The 19647-nt window shown below is 40.6% G+C and overlaps 1 protein-coding gene across 1 annotated transcript in view; it reads left to right on the forward strand.

Annotated features, from left to right (window-relative positions):
* The window catches only part of LMTK2 (lemur tyrosine kinase 2), a 147231-nt gene extending 128286 nt beyond the window's left edge, over positions 1–18945 (forward strand). Inside the window, exons 13-14 of the mRNA XM_077449038.1 lie at positions 1578–1826; positions 12036–18945. Of these exons, the coding sequence (XP_077305164.1) occupies positions 1578–1826; positions 12036–12064 (278 nt within the window). The 3' untranslated portion in view covers positions 12065–18945. The remainder of the gene's footprint in view (positions 1–1577; positions 1827–12035) is intronic.
* The last annotated feature ends 702 nt before the right edge of the window (positions 18946–19647 follow it).

Consider the following 19647-nt stretch of genomic DNA (forward strand, 5'->3'; position numbering starts at 1 on the left):
CCTCTGATGTTTCTCCCGGCTCACCAAAAAATGAATTCACTGTCGGCAGTTTACCATAGAGCTGACAGCGGATCAGATGGTCCCCGGCCATCTCTATGACCCTCAGATGCTGGAAGTGACATCATGAGAACTCCGGCACCTGCAGATGTAAACTTTGCCGTTTTTTTTTGGTGGGAAACCTGAGATTGATTTTTTTTATTTTTTCCTCAAGACTTTTCAGCATAGAGGAGAGATCTGGGGACTTATAGACCCTAAATCTCTGCGTAAAGAAGACCTGTCATGCCCCATTCCTATTACAAGGGATGTTTGCATTTTTAAAATCTAAATTGGTAAACAGTAAAAGTTTTTAAAGCGTAGCCTATGGATGTTTTTACGTACCGAAGTTTGGCATGTTGGGTATCTATTTGTTCGGGATAATGTCATCTTTCACATTGTATAAAAAAGTTGCTGCGCAAATAAAAAAAATTGCAACAACCACTATTTTATTCCCTAGGCTCTGTTAAAAAAAAAATATTGCAAATGTACAAACTCTGCTGGTCCCAATTTGACATCCATATGGGTGCATGTCCCTGAATCCAGATGGTGTGATCTGAAGGAGAGACGCCCACACTGATGTCTCATTTGACATGTAACGCCTGTGCATCCAGTGTGGGCAAACTGTCCTCACATGGGTGTACACTTAGATACGCCCATGTGAACGGGTCCTCGGGCTGACAGGCTTCAGAGCTTTAAGTACAGCTGTTGGTTTCATTTGGGTGTTGGGAGCAACACATATTTTGGAAAAGTCCTTTTCCACAAAGGTAAAACGTTTGGTAGGAACCTATGCAAATGTGTTTTCTTAAGGCAAAATCTCTGAGGTCACTAGAGCCTTGCAAATATTTACTTGAATGTAAAAAAAACTACCAAAACACTGTAGATATGTTGTGTTGAAATATATTTCCTAGATTCTATATGCCCCCTATTGTTTGGTCTAATGCTTAAAGACTAGGTTCACCGTTAAGAAAAAATAAATGCACATATGTTTGTAAGGAAAAAAAAAAGTGCATTTAGCACTTTTTCCACAGGAGCCTGCAGAGCATTGCCTAGCAATCAGTGGATTGTGGATACAATGTTCTGCTCCTGCAGATATTTACTTCCTTCAACTTTTTGCTCATACCTCTGTACAGGGTGTCAGTTGGCGAGCTAGAGGAGGTTTTGTGGGTGAAGAGTGTTGATTACCATAATTGTAGCCCATTGAGAATTACAAGTCCATCTGTTGCAGTGGAAGATGGGACTTGTAGTTTATTCACAGATTTCTGTGAATTAATGCAGCCCTGCCATGAGGGCGGAGTCCCACTCAGCCTTATTGATTTTAAATGTGAATCATCATATTCTGACCCTGAATGATAGGCCTGGCCATTTTGATAAGAATATAAAGGTGGTGGTTGGGGCAGTACTGAAGTTTTTGGCATGTATAATGTACTTGTAAGTGTTGCTCACACATTACTTAGCTTGTATTTACTTGACATAAAAAAATATATCTGAGAAGGTCTGTTTATATTCTATGCCTAATAAATGTATTTTCACACTTTTTGTAGGTGGTGCGTTTGAATGGGAGGATGACTTCCCATCTCCTGATCCCTCATTCTTGAACAAACCAGCAGCAAACCTGATCGGTTCCAAGCTATCGGTTAACCCTTCTAAATACTTTTCACCTCCACCTCCATCTAGAACTTCTGATGAAAACTGGACAAATGCGTCCTCTTACTCCAGATTTTCTATTTCACCAGCAAATATTGCAAGTTTTTCTCTCACACACCTAACAGACTCTGATATTGAACAAGGAGGTAAGTGCTTTAATCCCGGAAGAAATGTGTCTACCTAATTTTCTTTTTTTGTTGGGGTATGTATTGCAAATAAAACCTAAAAGTATAAAAAGCAAAGCTAGTGCATACAGCCAAAAACGAAATCTAGCATGTACATTTTCCTCACCAACTCAAAAGGAAACCTAAATCGGTTTCATTTAAAGTATACATTTGGAGTACACTTACCCTCAGTGGGTTCTGATGACCAAAAAATGGGCAAATAACTTATGATGAAAGCATTGCTTGTGTGACCACCTCTTCATCATCTTCCCATGTTTCAGAATTGCCATGTAGGCACACTTGTACAGCCCTTGTACAGCCTCACCTTTGGACATGCAGCACTGTCTAGGAACTGTTTTCCTGCATGCAGTACTGACATTGGAGCAAAGAAACATGTGAAGAGTAATGACGCACTGCCTTTTAGTATGTAGGACTACAGGAGTTGTTTGACAGGGCCAATAGGAAATGCTTGGGTTATGATGTGTGTCATCAAGCCAGAAAGTGGGAAAACTACACCTGCTGGCTCAAAAGCCCTGCCCTCAATACATTCATTATGTTGAAATTATTTTACGTTACCTTTAACCTCTTGCTCCCAGCAATTTAGCCAAAAGACACCTAAATTGCCGGGAAGGCATCCATGTACATCCTCCCCTGCATGTGGTGCCTTCCCTGTGTTGCGGCTCTCTGATCAGCGAGTCCAGGAGATCGCTCTGTGATCAACGGTCCAATCCCAGCCCCTTACCACGTGATCAGCTGTGATGTACATAGGGCCAGTAAACTTTTATTTTTTCCTCATGCTAAAAGCATGAGGAGAAAAAAAAGGCAGATTACCATCTCAAACAGGACATCGGTCCTGCACACGGAGAGCCACTGCTGCTATAGGTGCCCACCAGTTCCACCTGCCAGTGCATATCAGTACTACCAATCTGTGCCTATCAGTGCTGCCAATCTGCCATCGTGCATACCTCATCAGTGCTACCTATCATTGTCATTTACCAGTGCCCATCAGTGCAGCCTCATCAGCACTCATCAGTAAAGGAGAAAAAATACCCATTTGCAAAATTTTATAACAAACTATGAACTTTTTAATTTTTTTGGTCTTTTTTTTGTTTAGCAAACAAAAACCCTCTGTAGTGATTTAAATACCACCAAAAAAAACCTCTATATGAGTGAAAAAAATGATAAAAATGTCATATGGGTACAGTGTAGCATGACTGCGCAATTGTCATTCAAAGAGTGACAGTGCTGAAAGCTGAAAATTGGTCTGGGAATCTGTGACTAAGAAAACTACAGGTCCTGTTTTCCACCACAGCAGATGGCTTGTAGGTCTCAATGGACTGTGAGCATGCTCATCAGCATGTGGTCCATTCAGTGCCTACAGCTCTTAAACACCACTGAAGAAATGGCTGCACTCCAAGATCCATCAAAATTCTTGTTTAACCACATGAGGTCCGGGCCATAGCCAAATGACGGCTACAGCGCAGACCTCAATTCCGGGAGGCCGTCATAGGACATCCTCCCCTGTGCAAGGTCCCGGCCCCTTACCACGTGATCAGTTGTCAGCCAATGACAGCTGATCGCATGATGTAAACAAAAGCTTGGTAATTGTTTTATTTATTTATTTTTTTCCTCATGCTGACGGCGTGAGGAGAAAAAAAAGCAGATCGCTTATGTTAAAGGGACATCGGCCCCGAAGAGGAAGGAACACAGGCACCTCATCTGTGCCAATCGGTACCCCCTGCCAGTGCCACCTGTTATTGCCACCTATCAATGCCCACAAGTGATGGCAATCAGTGTCACCTATCAGTGTAAGCAATCGGTGCCATTATTGCCACCCATCAGAGTACATCAATGAAGGAGAAAAATTACCTGTTGGCAAAATTTTATGACAAAATCTTAACAAAAAATAAAAACCATAGAGGTGATCAAATACCACCAAAAAAAAGCTCTATTTGTGGGGGAAAAAATGTTAAAAATTTAATTTGGGTACAGTGTTGTATGACCGTGCAATTTTCAGCTTTCAGTGCGGATGCACTTTGAATGACAATTGGTCTGAACAGGAGGGGGGTTCATTAGGTAATGAATAAGCGCACCTGTTAGTGTGAAACATGTCTACCATTTGAACTGTAACACTTGAGATGTTTGTTTTATTAAACAAGAATTTTGATGGATCTTGCCATGCAGCCATTTCTTCAGTGTTGATTGTATGCAGAGACGGGCACCCATGATATCATTAGGCTTCCTATCCCACCTGGAGCAGCCAGTTCTTTTGTTTGGATAGCTCTCAAACAGCTCATACAGGGGTATGGGCAGCAGACATTGTACACAGATGCCTGGCATAGCCCCAGTAATTCACTCATCAGCAGTGCAATGCTCTGTAGTCTCCTGTAAAAAAAATTAAATAAAAACCTTTTCTTTTTCTGTGAAAAGATGTATAAATGTAAGAAAAAGGTTTAGTTTTTAAGTGGTTAAACTTCCCTCATTTACACGCCGAAGTGTATTTTTTTTTTTTTTTTTTTTTTTTGTGATTCTGTTTAGTTTTTTTCAATCATCTTTGGTGTGTTTCATCATAATCACTTGTATTTGTGGAATACACAGTAACAAAAATTTGAAGAAAAATTCGCAGTACAATTGATTGCTTGTCAAATGCTGTTCCAAAGTACTTCAAAATGTATAACGTTGCCAGTTTTTAACCCCCCCACTAGCAGCCAAATAAAGGGATTTGCGGGTGCTTCAGCAGCGGTGCACATTCATTTTAATAAGCAGGAGTGGTGTGTACACCACTCCTCCATTGTCCCAAAGATGCTGCTTGCAGGACTTTTTTTTTTTTTTTTTTTTTTAATGTCCTGCCAGCAGTGTCCCAGTGTGAAAGCACTCAAGCTTGAAAGGGGTCTTGGGTCTCTTTCACACAGACGGCTGTTCTGCGGCTGTTAAAAGCATGTTTTGTTTTTTTGAAATTCCAAGACTCCAGGCACAGCGATCACTTGCAGCTGTATATTGCGATTAGCTGCGTTCACATGCGGCTGCGTTGGAAAATTCCTGCCATTTCTTAGGCGCTTCCTGTTTTTCTTTTATTGTTGCCGCTATCTGCAAGTAAAATAGTATACTGTGATTACCTGCAGATAGCTGCAATAAATCAGTCCTTTTTTCTAACCACACAAAACCATTGCTAAATGCAGTGTATGAATGGGGCCATGGGAAAGCATTGAGTGAGTTTAGCTGCGGTAGATAACTTGATCTATCCGCAGCTAAAAGCTGAATTCTTTCCGCTTTTGTGAAAGGGGCCTAAATTAATGAAAACCACTTACACCAGGGCTCGACAAAACCCGGGCGCCAGGTTGCATTTGCGACTAGAAATGGCGACCTGGGGCAGCACAGCTGGGGGTATCCTGTCTCCATGGACCCCCCCCAGCGTGATCGCGTCGGGCCGTTCCGCCGGCGGCCGGTAATTGAGGCCGCGGCTTTGAGGCCTTCTGCGGCCCTATGATTCCTTCTGGAATCTGGCGCCCTCTTGTGGTGGCCGTTGGTATGACAACCAGCAATGCTAATGGAGCTTCCTCTGCCTGTTTTTCATTAACTGCCTATCTCCTTCCCATTATTTAGAACCCCCTAAACATTATATATATTTTTTATTCTAACACCCTAGAGAGTAAAATGGTGGTTGTTGCAATACTGTCTGTCACACCGTATTTGCGCAGCGTACTTACAAGCGCACTTTTTTTGGGGAAAAATAATTTATTTAATAAAAAAATAAGACAACAGTAAAGTTAGCCCAATTTTTTTTTATATTGGGAAAGATAATGTTACGCCGAGTAAATTGATACCAAACATGCCACGCTTCAAAATTGCACCCGCTCATGGAATGGCGACAAACTTTTTACCCTTTAAAATCTCCATAGGCGACGTTTAAAAAAATTCTACAGGTTGCATGTTTTGAGTTAGAGGAGGTCTAGGGCTAGAATTATTGCTCTCGCTCTACCGATCACGGCGATACCTCCTATGTGTGGTTTGAACACCGCTTTCATATGCGGGCAGAACAGGGCGCGTTTAAAAAAAATGTTTAAATTTTTTTTTTTTTTTCTTATTCTAACCTTTTTTTTTTTTTTTCACTGTTTTGTGTCACTTTTATTCTTATTACAAGGAATGTAAAAATCCCTTGTAATAGAAAAAGCATGACAGGTCCTCTTGAATATGAGATCTGGGGTTGGAGAGACCTCAGATCTCATATTTACACTAAAATGGAATAAAAAAAAAAGTAATTTGAAAAAAAAAAAAAAAATGTCCCTCTAAGAGCTATGGGCAATGACTTGGAGACAGGAGGTGGGGGGGGGGGGGGGGGCTGCTGCCATCTTCCCCTCACTTGTCTCCATGTCAGGCCAGGGACAGGTCCGAATCACCGTTACCGACCTGGCTCCTAACTTTTTAAGCTGGCTCCTAGATTCCAAGCTAATTTGTCAAGCCCTGATTTACACCGTTTATAAATTCATTCATTTCAGAAAATGTTTCCATCCTGCTCCTTCGAATTTTCTTGTCAGTCCATGATGATTTGACCCCACTAATGATTAGAACATCGAATGAAAGTTCTCTGAAAATTAAATCAAACTTCTACTAGTGTATAGCTAGCTTTAAAGCCTGTATACACGGGCTGAAATTGGCTGAATGTGCACACTGACTGGTGTCCTGGCAGGGGGACGGTCCCCCCCTGTCAGAACGCTCTCTAGCACAGCAGGGAGATCGCTGCACTAACATAGCATAGTTAGTACCACAAGCTGTTCCGCACATTTTTTTTTATTTAGCCTTGTGGGTTAAATGAAAAATAACTTATTGTGTACCAGGTATTAGATTGAACTTTGAGCACCGTTGCAATCTTAGGGAACACAGGCTTATTATGTTCAAGCATACTTGTTTGGCAAATGACTTATCTATTTTCTAAAGGCTCTAGAATACATTGAGGTTTGCTTGTAACAGACACCTGCTACTAGAGACTACTCTGACTTTCTCTGTGCAGCTGCTCCTCTCGGGGTGGGGGGAGGAATCTGTATTGAAATACAGTGACTTGAGTGACTGTCATTACAGGCTTCCTTCTGAAAGTGCCGGTTATGCATTGTTTGTTAAATGCAGGTTATCACGCCAGCTGTTTAGGTTCAGTACTTCGTCACTGACCTATAACAAGCTTTGAGTGGTTAAATAAGCAAACCAGTGACAAGGAAAAAAATCTCTCCATTTAATCTCGAGGTATTTGTAAGCATCATACTCTCATAACCAAGCTTAATGTCATTATTTTTGGAGATTTACTAACCTAAAAAATGTGAATGGCATGCTGATTTCTGTCTCCACAAACCAGACTTGATCTCAAATTTACACACACATTACACACACATTTATTTTATGCCTTTAACATGATGCACAATTGGGAGAGGAGAAAACCAAAATTCAAAAATCTGCATTGGAGGACATGCTTATACATGTATACCATTGAAAAAAGAAAAGGACAATTTTTACACATTAAACTGATCATTACGTGAGAACTTTTATTCCCTTCATTAATTGGTAAAATTTTTACGGCTGTGTTATGGCCATGTGAATGAGGCCTTACACTAATCGATATCCTTTATTCTCCAAAAATCCATACTCATGCTCTACTTGATGGCCCAGTAATCTTTTTTACTGTGTTTTTCTGCCTCTTTGTAATGTCCTCTGCGAGCTCAAACTCTCCCCCTGAAAGGAGATATACTTGGCTGATCCTCCCTACTCAAGACCTGGAAACTTGAAGCTCCTGCAACCCCCGCATTTGAGCAGTCTTGAGTCCTGGTGTCTTTAAGCCCAGAGCAGACTCCATATACCTGCTCTGGATGTAAGGACGCCAGGAACAATCCACCACTGGATCATAGGGGATCGCCGTTTGCCGGTGAGTAGATGATCAGGTGAGTAAGACTTTCACCATTCCCCTGGACAAAATAAACACTTAAACCTTGCACAGCCCCACAACAAGGACAAACTTTTTGCTCGGAGTTGTCCATTATATTTTGTAGTAAACCTCTAGAGCTGTGCACAGTATGTAAAAGATGCTTTTTGGGCAAAGTTAAAAAGGGCAATAATAAGACTGTTTCATTCAGATTTACCAAATAAAAGCATTCTCTCCAAAAACAAAGGTATATATAATGTTAGTGTAAACTACTTTCTCACTGAGTTGTTTTACAGTCTTTTTGTGATAAAAAAATAGTGCCCGAAAAACACCTTTAAACTGCCCTTTTCTGTAGCCCCAGTGTAAAGCGAAATTCCTTTCACACTGGGGCGGTGCGCTTGTAGGACAGGAAAAAAGTCCTGCAAGCAGCATCTTTGGGGCGGTGCAGGAGCGGTGTATACACTGTTACTCCACCGCCCCATTGAAATCAATGGGCACCGCTACCACAGCGATTCGGCAGCGGTGCTTTGTGGGCGCCTTTTAACCCTTTTCTGTCTGCTAGTGCGGGTTAAAAGTGCCCTGCTAGTGGCCGAAATGCGCAGCTAAAATGATGATAAAGCGCCATTAAAACTAACGGTGTACCGTCAACGTGGCCAGTACCTCGGTGTGCAAGTGGCCTAAGAGAGAAAAGTTACAAGTTGTGAAACGCCTAAAGTGGGGTGGGGGGGGGTTATACATTCTGGCTTTAAATGGTGTAAAGAGTACAAGGACTTTGGGACTGAATGAAGTAGCAAACTAAGTGGGGCCCAGGGGCCTATAGTGCTTGTGTTACACAAGTATTCTAAAATATCAAACTTTACCACTACAGAAAGCTAGAAATAAAATCTATTTGCACTCGAAGGTAAACCTTTTTTGAATAAAGTAAACATAAAAGCATATTGCATGTGTACAGGTTATATTTAGCTTGCACTCTTGCCATCTAAATGACCAGAGCCGCATGTATGTAGTCTACTACAGCAAAGGAGATCTCAGGTTTTTTGGATTAAAAAAGGTTGTTTGCACTTGCATTATGCCAGTTGACAAGCGATAAGATAACATTTTCAGTAGCATAACTTTTCTGGTCGGCCTTACATTATAATTTCCAGATTAGGTATAAAGTGACATTGAACTAATGTGTGATTGAAACAGATGTGTACAGGTATGAGAGAAGAGCAGGTGGAACCTGTTAATATTTAATAGTTAATATTTAACTGCTGTAAAAGCTTAAAAAAAGAGTCCAGATGCACTGTGCACTGCTTAAATCGATTCATTTTGAGCTGAGGAGTAAGCACTTCTATCTATTAGCTTGAATCTGTCAACAAAATTATATTTCAAAATGTAATTGATTTTAGGGGAAGGTTAATTACTCCTAAAAAAAATAAATAAAATAAAAATACACTTGAATGTTTGTACCTTGAAAAACTATTGAAACCTGGTGTTTTCCTACTCTTTTCCCAGCACCTCCTCTGCTGTGTAGTGGTTGACCGTTCAGAAACCAAGTGGAAGTGCTATTGCATTGTGGAAGCATTTTTGTTTTCTTAATCCAGACCTTCTTAACACGATATACTGATCGACAGCCACACACGGCCACTTTTTTATTTTTATTTTCTTCCACTACATGTGTGGAAACTCTATACTATGAACTCTAATACATTTAAATACTTTAAGAAAACAACTTTAATTTTTCTTTATCATACACTACATGGGAGTTGATTCTTATGCCCCATACACACTATCAGTTTTTCTGCTGAGTTTTTCCTTCAGGTTTACCAAAACCATGTAGTACAAGGCCCGGCCTGATTGCATACAAATGGAAACTCCTAAAGTTTGCCCTCATATATGGTTTTGGTAAATCTGAAGGAAAAACTCAGCAGAAAAACTGATAGTGTGTATGGGGCTTTAGACCATAGGTTAGATGATTGGACACTGGCAAAAGCCTTGCTGGGAACAACCCCCAGTATACCTATAGAACACTGCCTACTCAAGTCGTCAGTTTTCTGCTAGTTTTGACCCCTTCTGTTGTAGAATTATTATATTTTTTTCAAGCTTCTTTCCTTGACTGACTATTCTTTCTGTATCTGACTGCTTATTGCCTTATGACTCACTGGCAGTTTCAGGATAGGTTACCCTCAGTGTACATCTTGGGAACTGTACCAGTACAGTGGGCTAAAGTAAAAAAAAATATATATATACTTTTATTTAACCTCTCAGTAATTGGCTGCCAGAGTTCACTCTTCAATCCCCCAGCTAAAAGAGGAACTGCAGTCTGCTCACATGATTTGTAATAAAAACATCTTTGCCATTCTGAAGCTTCCCTCCAACCACTTTGCATATTTTCTATATACTGGGATTCTGTACTTGTCAAATATGCTGCAGAAATCTCCCTCCACTGAGTCTGGCTGTATCCATTTTAACTGTGGGCAGCTGAAGCTGCTGCCTGTTCACTTCTGGGATTTACACCTCCAGCTCTGCAACCCTGCAGCTTTCATGGGCCCTTTTATGACTCATACCCCCTCCCTTCCTGACAAACTTGAGAGAGCGCTGTGCATGTTATAAGCCTAGAATTTTTTTACCAGACAGAAAACAGGAAGTTGACTGTATAAGGTATTTACTGTCAGGCAAAAAAATGTTTTGCTAGCCGAAGATGAAACGAGGGCAGAGGATTTAATAGATGGGAAGTTGAAGAAATTACTGAAGGTCCGCTTTAAGTATCCCATAAGTAATGGCTTCTGATTGACCAATTTGCAGTGTATGCATTCTGCTCCATGGGCATGTCTAGCAACCCCTCAGTGATGTGATGAACAGTTGGTGTGCGTCCTTTAACCCCTCATTGGCCAGCCCCCACTTGGGTTCTTTAACATCCTCAGCACCCCAATCCTCTAAGTGATAACCTCTCAACTCCCTATGCTCCGTCATGTGCATTATCTCCATAATACTCATTCCTAAGCCGTGTGTTAACCTGTCAAGTACCCAGCTCATGTAGGGTAAGCCCTCTGCATTCATTACCCAGTATATGTACTTAACCACCACACCAAATATCAGTCTCCTCTGACTGGTCCAGTGGTAATATCTGATCCACTGTCCCTTTCCTGTTTCATCCCTAGAAACAAAACCTTGCCCCATCCCCTGTGTCTCCAGCACTACCCCCACTGTTCCTGGACTCCAAAAAAACAGTCCTGGCTAATAGCCTGATTACATTTTCAGTTTTCCTTTTTAGAGTCTTTTGTCCCAAAACTTTTACGGACTATATTGCTGCAGACAGTATGCCTGCTACCGCCACTAAGAATGCCCTGCCTCAATTTGGGGGGGGGGGGGGTCATTTCCTTGACACAAATTGTAACTTCTATAACTCTTGTGTTTAAAACCCTCTGAAGAGCTTGGATCCCATGCTGCTGCTCTACAATTCCTGTATTACAAATTACTATAACTTTGACCATATTTTGTTGCTAATTCGAAAGATCAGTAACCACCATTTGTGAGTCCAAAGATTACCTGTTCTACCCGCTGTGATACCCCTAGTCCCTCCTGCACACACTCTCTCCTCTGTCATACCTTCAAACTCCTTTACTGCGCATACTGGCCATGGTCATACCCTCCACCCCTTCTGCACATATTGCCCACAGGCCTCTATACTTCTCTCCTGCACATATCCCCCCCCCGTAATACCCTCCTCCACACATTGCCCACAGTCATAAGATCCACACTCTTCTGCAATTGATCACCTTGTAATACGCTCTGCACTCCTCTCCTGTACATACTGCCCAGAGTCATACCTTCCGTGTACTTCTCTCCTGCACGTTTACCATTGTAATAACTTGCCCACACTGCGGCACATTATTCACCCTAAAATACTCTCTGCACTCCCTTCCTGCTGTCATACATGAAGCGCTCTCTTCCTGCTTGTATTGGCCCTGGCATACCCTCTGCACTCCTCTCCTGCACATATTGGATTGTATTATACAATCCACAATTTTCTTTTGTACACGGATTCAACTGTCATGCCCTCTGTACTACTCTTCACCTATAGTCTGCTGTCATACCCTCTGTACACCGTCTACATTTATTGTACCTGTCATACCCTCCACACTCCTCTCCTGCACTTGCTGCCTCCATAATTTCTCTGCACTATATTGTTGGTTACATCCCCAACCTTTTAAAAATTGTTAGTAAAATGCTATCCTAGTTCATGTACACTGCCTTTGAAGGTGACCGTTTTTGAAACATTTCTGTTTCTTCTCTATTTCCAGGTAGTAGTGAGGATGGTGAAAAGGACTGAAAAAAAGACTACTGTTCCCTTTGTGGATGGCACTTGTATACCATTGTATTCTCCAAAAGGAGCAATCTCAGATTGTGTAAATGTTGAGAACCTTGGCGGCAGGAGTGTATCCACAGTGTAAATTATTGTACAATCTACTTCCTCATCTCCACAGTCTGCTGTCATTCTCAGTGATCCCAGCACTCCTGCTCTTTGCCTATGTAAAGCTATTACTGCATTCAGTGCACATTATGCAGGTTAGAGCTGTAAAGTAGTATCTAGTACAATGAACCTTGTACATTGCGGTATATATCTATATTGTGTCTGTGCTAATGTAATGAAAAGAAATCTTACTGTGTATCCATCAACGTTTAAAACACTATGTATTGATTATTATTGCACTGTTATATTTCTTGCATATCTGTACAGAAGTTTTTTAAGGGGGGGAACCACTGCTTGCTCTAAATTTTATCTATTCGATTGTGTTGATATATTTGTTTTTTGCATTCTAGATTGTGAATGAAGCTGCTCCTGAGATTCTTGATCTCAGCATCTTACATGCTGTATCTTTTTCATATTGTTGTTTTTCTTGGAAAACAGCAACATGTATGGTTTTTTTTTTGTTTTTTTTTTTCAAAGATTTTGGATCTTTTTTGCACATCCAGTATGACGATATATTGTATGCGTTCACTCCTCAGTATATAGAACAGTCCCAATATTTGTATCTAAAATGAATGTGGTTGTTTTAGATGTGGGTTTGCATATCCACTTTTTGTAGCTGTACCTGGCTGTAACTCCTGCTATGTGTTACAGGTCTATAGGATATACAGTCCATATATAGATTACAGTGATTTGCTTTGTCCTATGTAGATGTGTCATTTTTTTTGTTAGCAGACCATATGCTACAGAGAATGGAACATACACCTCTCAACTTCAGTAGTGCATGTTTATTATAAATTGGGACTTCAGCCAAAACGTGTTTGTCTAGTTTTGGACAGATTGCAGGACAGTTAAATCCTCTGTCAGGTCAGTACTGCTGTCTCCATCCCTTGATTTGGGTGGGGGGGTGGTGTCTTCATTGCTTCGTTATCTTTTAATGATGGTCATTGTTGGTCAGAACGTGACAGTCTAAATTTTCTGGGTGTCACTGGAAATGCACATTGAGGGAAGTCTTCCAGTAGGGACAACTGGTCTGATGACACCTGTGAAACTTTTTTCTTTATTTTGGGAACATTTACACTAATTTCCTGTTGTATTTTTGAAATGGGAAATTGAGGAGAGCCTTTCTCATGGGAAGTCTGAAATAACATGAGAGATCTTCGAAACCTTTTCAATTCAAACCCCCAAATTTTAGTCTAGAGTTCTACTTTAAGAAATAGTAAACACAATTTTAATTCCTGTTCTTGTATGCGTGTTATCATAGCAGTATGGATAAAACATGTCTGCAAAAAGACTGCATAACTTTGTGCTGAACTCTTCTCTGCTCACTGCCCTCTACTAGTATTCAGCAATGGGTCAAATATCATCTGTCTCCCCCGCTGCTCGCTGTGGTTCCTCCCATTCTGTACCTATATACCGGCATACAAGCTGATGAGAGAAAATACAGCGAATAGAGGTGTTTGAATACTTGCAGCGAGCAGTTTTTCATGAAGAAAGCTGCCGGAAAGGTAGGTATATACAGTCTTTTTGCAGGTAAATTTACATGCAAATCGCCCTGTGCTGGCACGGTTATTTTAAATATACTAATAGAATCGGAGAGAAACAAAAACTAGAAACTAGGGCTGGCCTGAGATTTTAAAATATGCGCTGACATTTAAAGAGGTTATGCTCATGTCTGAGCACCTGTAAGCTCAGCAGTCCAGTTAGCAGAGTTCTCATACTGCTCATTAAATGTTACGCTTCATTGTCCCCTATCATCTCTCGTCTTGCCTTTTGAGAATATATTGATTATCACAAGAAAAATCACCCTCGGCCAAATATCCTACCACTGTTACAAGTAAACATAAAATATTGGCTTAAACAGGATTGGTCAAAACATACGATTTCTCACATGAAATACCCACTACAGTTACACTGTCAATGTCTACCTTCCTCTAGCTTTCTCCTTTTGCAGTATTACGTGTACCTTTAAGTGACAGGTGCACTTTAATGCAAATATTCCGTTCATCTGAGGAACCTGTGACTGCTCCATATTTGATTATTTTAATGAAACGAAAATAGTTTAGACACATTACTCCAAGGGTTCTAACGCTGTATAGGGTGCATACACCATCTTAGCACTGTGTGCAAGACACTAAACTGGGTCTCTGATTAACACATACATTTCCTCTAAATTATTCTTAGTCATTAAAATTGGTTAACTTTACTATGACTCAAGAGCATTTGCCAGAGTGTGCCCATGGCAAATGGTTTGATCCATAGCTTGCTATTGTGTGATACAGTGCTGGTCACTTTCTCTTCTTGTATTCTCTGTCTTAAACGGGTGGCCATGTAACATTTACTCTCTGGTTCTTGTATTGACCTCTTCCCCAGCCTTGAAAATGGGAAAACGAATTCTATAGGCTAATTGTTGCAAGAGTATTTGTGTATATTATCCAAGTTTAGTTTGGGAAGAAAAAAAGTTCTTCCAAGTGAAGAGCATACCTTGCTTTATTCATATCTCCTCCTGGCTGTTTTGTAGGCGTTAGACCACACTAGGGCATCTGTTGCAATCTCACTAAATCAGTCCTAACTAGGACAACTTCATTTTTATCATATTTTTTTTTCAGTTTTGTAACCAGCATTCCATCACTCTGGTATTCCTTATAGCCCCAATCTGGACAGCAGAAAAAAAAAATACTTTTGCACTGGGGCTTTCCCAAATCAAAAGTTTTGGGGTAGAGGAATGAGCTGTAATACCTTATTCCTTGCTACACCACTGCGCTGTGACCAGTACCCTAAAGCTGTTACCCTTCAATGCTCTGGCCTGTGCTCACACTTCGAAGATGTCATCTGGTCCTGCATTTTACATGAGGATGGCAGGAGGAAATAAGGTAACTATTACAGGGTATTCCTCTACCTCTAAACTTAACTATTTAAATCGCTGAGTTCAGCTTTAAGTACAGTGCTCATTGCAAATGTTGTACCAAAGATACTTAAAAAAAAAAAAAAAAAAAAGTCCTGTGCAGTAAACCTAATTTTACCTGGGATGCTGTAGCTAATTTAACAGGCTGACAATAATTTGGTGTTAAACTCTGGAGACTTCTGTGAAAGGCGGTGAGCCCATCCGTTGTAGGAGTGAGGGAGGGCACTAAGGATTCTGAGATATCCTGATTATAACACAAATGCAGTAGCAGTGGCAATCAGGTCACAACAGGCAGTGAAGTGGGCAGCAGTATTGCTTGCTGCACTGGCTTGTCATTAAGCTTACTTGCATAGCATGTCTTGTCTGACAGAGGTTTCAAATAAATGGCTGCTTCAATCTCGGGATATCCTATGTAACCATGATTGTAATAGATGTTTTTTGTGACATGCCAGAGTAAATCATTCTGTTAAAACAGATTGAACTGAAGCCCAGTTGTCTTATTTGTTATTATAGAAAGGACTGATAATCTGGAAGCAAAGCAAAATAAACATTTTCTATGTTCACGATTTAAAAATTTTACCAGTACAAGTGAGATGCTCCAGATAGTCATAGAAAATAACTTGTATAACATTGTATATTAGATTTTAGATGTTTATTTCAAGGTAGCTGTCTAAGTTCTAAAAAGGAAAAAATAGACAAGCTCTTGGTGGGATCAGTATCTGCAGTGTGCTCCCCCCATACTGTTGGGTCAGCCAAGCGACAGTTTGGCAGCTCCAAAACACATTACTTTTAAAATTGGAGGGGTGCATAGAAAAGGGTTTTCAGGATAGTAAAGGTAATGGCAGGTATTTTTCACATTACGAATAAAATTCAGTTGGTGTAATGAATATCATAAATGTCTACATGAAGGGAGGATTTATGTTAGATGTAACCACATAACAGTGCCATTACAATTGTAATTAGTAAGGTAAGATGCAGATTCTTACATTTCCATAACGGAATGCCTTACAGTAGGCTTTATTGTACCTAAAGCGGTAGTAAACCGCAGGGGAAAAAAAACCTACAAGACAATAGTATAATGTGCTAGTATGCATCTCACACTAGCACATTATGAAATACTTGCCATAGAAGAAGCCCTGCAGTGGCACTTGGTCCCCGCTGAGGGAACTGACCTGTTCCCTTTGCGTTTCTTCTGGGACCGCTGACTCCGGCGCTGTGAGTGGCCGGAGCCGCAATGTAATTCCAGCAGGATACGCTGGACCTGCAGTGTGCATGTGCCACTGGCTTCAGTAGATGCATGCAGGATCAATATCACTTAAATCATGCAGGTTTAGGAGATGTTCTTTTTACCTACAGGTAAGCCTTTGTTATAAGCTTACCTGTAAGTAAAAAATGTCCAATCGGATACAACCACTTTAATACTAAACTCCAGGTTTACTGTGTGATTAACACATGCGCCCGCTGGGAGTGCTGTATAAAATTAATGTAGCATCTGCTACTACATCCAGCTTTCGCCCCACTCCCAGAACAAATTTGAGTTAGGCTGAGCGCTGTTCAGCCAATCATAGGAAGCCTTGTATTTTTATGAATGAATACATGTCAAGGCTTCCTCTGGCTGGGGTGGGAAGGTTGAAGGATGTCATTCGCATAATCTGTTTTTTTGTGTAGAAACTATGGTAATATACAAACAGTTGTCCAAAGGCCAGCTTAAAATATGTGCAGTTTTGAAAACTGCATGCCAATTTCATTGCAGCTATTCATGTAGAAATTATCAAGTTATATTAACACATTTTCATGTGTTTTTAGATTAAAGAGAATGAAAAATTCCCTGGCTGCAAGCTTTTGACCTGTAATACCTTTTAGTGTAATATCTTAAACACACCAATGCTTAAAATTCTGTATTCTCAAAGGTGTAAGTAAAAATGGACCCCAAGTTATATTTTGTATCTATTACCTGAATGCAACAGTTCAAATGTAAGCCCTTAATGATCATATGCTTAGAGACCCCTGGCAAAACCAGACCGTGAACAATGAATACACATAGCCTTGTCTAGGATTAAACCACATTCATTTGACATTAGAGCTGCTATGATTCAGCTGAAGCAAATTGGCTACTTTTGCATAATAATTTGAAGGGGGTGGACATTTTTATTGGGTGCAATTGTACAGCAGCCCCTGTGCATCAGCTGAGATTTTCCCTATTTGCCCTGGAGAGAAGTGGCCTTTGGGACAGGATTTGAGGGGAGAGATTAGCATGTCTGCCAGATTTTTATTTCTGTGCTCCTATTGGGAGATTTCACCTAATCTTCTGTGCTGGGGTCGTTCCCCCCATTGGAGACACAGCTAGCAATAAAACCTGACAATTTAACCCCTACCGCCTTTATTCTAGCCTTGCTGTCTTGCTGGTCCTCTTTATTTAATATTTTGGGTCACTGACACAGCAAGCATGCAGAAGATTCCCAACTTTTCTGGCCTTCGTGTTTCCCTGTATTTATCCCAAGACAGGTTTACTTTAACCTAGGCATTCAGTATAGCGACACTCTAGTTGTGACTTGTTTTTATCTCTATCTAGGTTTTTCTAGATAAGTTGCTTTTTTTTAACTGGTGCAAGTCTTCCTTGACCTCCCAGTTTTCAGAATGCATTTCATAAACATTTATGCTATTTTTTTTTCTTTTTTTTTATTCCATGTAGGACTAATTCACACATTGTATGGGGACAGAAGTTTTACTACATTTTAAATGACTGTCACTGGAAGGAGACGCAGAAAAACGTTGTTTCCTGTGTATTCTATTCACACTGCAACGCAGGCCAGATTCCTGCTGCAGTGCACTGTGATGAAATGCACATGTGCTGCAATTTATCGCATGGCACTGTACAGCAGCACTGCGCATCATACTGCTGTTCAGCATCATGAATCAAGTGTGTGTTTTGCACACTTCAAATAAAGTTTTTCCAGAAAAGAGGCCATGTGATTAGCTGAATTGCGCGCCACATTGCCCCCCCCCTACCACAGGCTGAAATGGGCAGTGCTGCAGCCATCCTCTCCTGTGTGAACCAGCCCATTAGCCTGGCAGGTGTAGACAGCAAGCACCATGTAGTCTGTCAGTTATACCATGAAAATAGTTTTGTGAAGGAATTGCACTTGTAATGAAAGAAAACCAAGCAAGATAAAAATAACTGTGCTGTTGAGTGGACTAATTGGTTTGTTTATCTTAAAAGCCTCATTCACATGGACGTACCTATCTGTATACCTGTGTGAGGGCCATCTGTGCCTGAATGGGATGCACAGATGTTCAGTGCAGATAGTCCTATTCATGTTTATAGGGATGCAGCAGCTGCACCGGCAGTCATTGGTCCCAGTTTGGCAGCTGTGCAGGTGTGTGTCCCCAAATGCACATTGTGTGTTTGGGGACATGCACCTTACATGGCTGTCAAATTGCCAGTAGACAAGAACGGAACACCTGTGCATCCTGTGTGGGCAAAGGCAGCCTTTCACATGGGTGTACAGATAGATACACCTCTGAACGAGACCAAAAAGTGATCAGAGACTGTACAGTTCTCAAACAAATATTAGCCATGCATACTGACTGACATTAATGAGCTAGATACTGGTTTCCATTTTTTTTTTATTTTTTTTTGTGCGCTAGTTTTCTTAAATGTCCTATTAACTGCATTGATGTCTTAGATTCTCACCATTGCACTGATACTTAATTCTCTTTTGATCTATTTGTTCTCTAGATGGTCATGTATATGCAGTATGTCTGTTTGTTCTATGTAGCCTAAATTCCTCTTTAAAATGACTTCAAAGACACTTGTCATGAAGGAAACGTGGAGGCTGCCAGTATTGGACCCTCATTCTAAATTGCCAATTCCCCAATTGTCATGCTGGCTTGCTTTCCTCGCGTTAACCTTGAGTCACAGACCTGAAAGAAGTATACAGATCAGGATTTTTTAAATTAGTTTTTTTTTCTTTTTTTTTTTTTTTTTTTCAGACCTTGCTGGCCTTCCTGATTTGAATTCTTGTCTTGGTTCAGTAACCCTCATGACAGACAGTAAACTAGTAATGTATGTTTAATGCAGTAAAAAAATAAAATAAAGTTGCAATCCATTACTTAACGGTTAGACCACCCAGGACTGTTTTTTTTTTTTTCATGTGTATGTTTAAACACCTTCTACACAACATTTCTAAGATTTTGGTTATCCTGCCCTCTGTCTTGTTCTTCCAGCCTGCACAACCATCACAAGTGACCTCTTTTCAATTCATTTTGCTTTATTTGTGCATGCCCGAAAAATCGTCAGTCTATAGAGGAGAGGGCAAGGCAAAGATCGCAAAGTTCTCCCTGATAAAGAAATTCAGGCCAGTAAGGTTCATCTATCGCATAATTATCCAGTTTGGGTCCCCCATAGCTGTAAGCACTACCTTGTATTGAATATGCAGCATTTGTGCAAATACAGAGTGTTCAAAAATCCCTATCATTTGGGGATAAATGGAATTTTTTTTTTTTTGCCTTAAATCAAAAGTGTATACAGCATTAACTT

The sequence above is a fragment of the Lithobates pipiens genome, unplaced genomic scaffold (genome assembly GCF_037356315.1).
Source record: "Lithobates pipiens isolate NorthernLeopardFrog02 unplaced genomic scaffold, aLitPip1_a1.2 Scaffold_22, whole genome shotgun sequence".
Classification (NCBI taxonomy): domain Eukaryota; kingdom Metazoa; phylum Chordata; class Amphibia; order Anura; family Ranidae; genus Lithobates; species Lithobates pipiens.